General features: G+C 46.1%; 1 protein-coding gene across 1 annotated transcript; it reads left to right on the top strand.

The window, feature by feature from the left end:
• The first annotated feature begins 513 nt into the window (after positions 1-513).
• LOC127305525 (non-specific lipid-transfer protein 2P) lies at positions 514-1,088 on the top strand. Its single transcript, XM_051336000.2, has one exon. It carries the CDS (start codon positions 596-598, stop codon positions 866-868), a length of 273 nt encoding a protein of 90 aa, XP_051191960.1. The 5' UTR covers positions 514-595; the 3' UTR covers positions 869-1,088.
• The last annotated feature ends 283 nt before the right edge of the window (positions 1,089-1,371 follow it).

Here is a 1,371-nt window from a genome sequence, read left to right as displayed (position 1 = left end):
GGGGGAGTGTTAGAGATATATTTGGTATAGGTATATTAGCTAGTCTAGGATTTGTAATCTCTACCTACCATATCTCTAGGAGAGCTATCTTAGCCTCCAAGTCTGTACCACTATATATACTCGCCCATGAGGCGCAATACAACATCCATCATATTCCGTATATCTCTCTATCCTTCTACACCCTGCATCCGTGGATAAGCTAGTGTACACTTTAACTTTTATCTTAAGTCAAAACATTCAAAGTTCCTATAAACTACTAATAAAAAATAGCAACACATCAAATATTAAAAAATTATTATATTTCAAAACGGATCTAGTGATACGAATTTAGGGTCGTAAAGATTTCTATTTTTAAACATACACTTATTCATGCAGGGTGGGAGTACTTAATTAGTCCACCGAACAAAGGGCATAAGCGTCAAGCGCAGGGTACTCCATCGCACTAGCTTGTGCTCACGCAGGACGAGCGGACTGCCTCTGAGCGCCGCCTCCTGCCTATAAATACCAGCAACGCGCGTCCCGTGTAATAGCAACCGCATCACACACTTCCTCCGCACTTGCTCTATCAGAAGAAAGCTTTGACAAGGTCTCGGCCATGGCGAAGGCGGCGGCGATGTTGGTCCTGGTGGTGCTTGTGGTGACAGCGGGCGGCGCCTCGGCGGCTCAGTGCGACGCGAGTAATCTGGCGGTGTGCGCCGGCCCGATCCTCACCGGGTCCACCCCGTCGGCGTCGTGCTGCTCCAGCCTGCGCGCGCAGCGGGGATGCTTCTGCCAGTACGCGCGCAACCCGGCGTACGCCGTCTACATTAAAAGCGCCAACGCCCGCAAGACCCTCAAGACCTGCGGCGTTGCCATCCCGCGCTGCTAGGCGCCGCGCCGCCGCCCTCCGGCCTGTCGCCGCCGCTTGCTCTGTCGCACAGCTCTGTACGTGCGAATCGTGTATGGTCTATGTCTATGGTGTGGGTTGTGTACGTACGAAATAAACTGTGTGCTTGGATGGGTAATTTGGGTCGACGGATGAAGATGGGTATCGTGTAATCTATCTGTACCTTCAACACATATATATATCCTCACTAAATATTGCTATATTGGCCAATGGTCACGGAAGCAAATTTGGTGCACATGAGCACCAGTGCTCTCAGTTTACAAAATATTTAAAAACTGTATTTCTGTGTATCAAAAAATTATCACATTTATTCCATAAATGCATACACATGTTCTGAATATTCGTGCAAAATTTCGGTAGAAATTGCATTGTATTTTGAGCTATAGGAAAAAAAAAATTGTGGCTACGTATAGAGGTATATATGTGTCAGAAATTTGTCTTTTTTGTATAGCTTAAAATATAACATATTTTTCTTCAAATTTTCT

The sequence above is a fragment of the Lolium perenne genome, chromosome 1 (assembly GCF_019359855.2).
Source record: "Lolium perenne isolate Kyuss_39 chromosome 1, Kyuss_2.0, whole genome shotgun sequence".
Lineage (NCBI taxonomy): Eukaryota > Viridiplantae > Streptophyta > Magnoliopsida > Poales > Poaceae > Lolium > Lolium perenne.
This window is presented reverse-complemented; position numbering and strand designations above follow the sequence as displayed.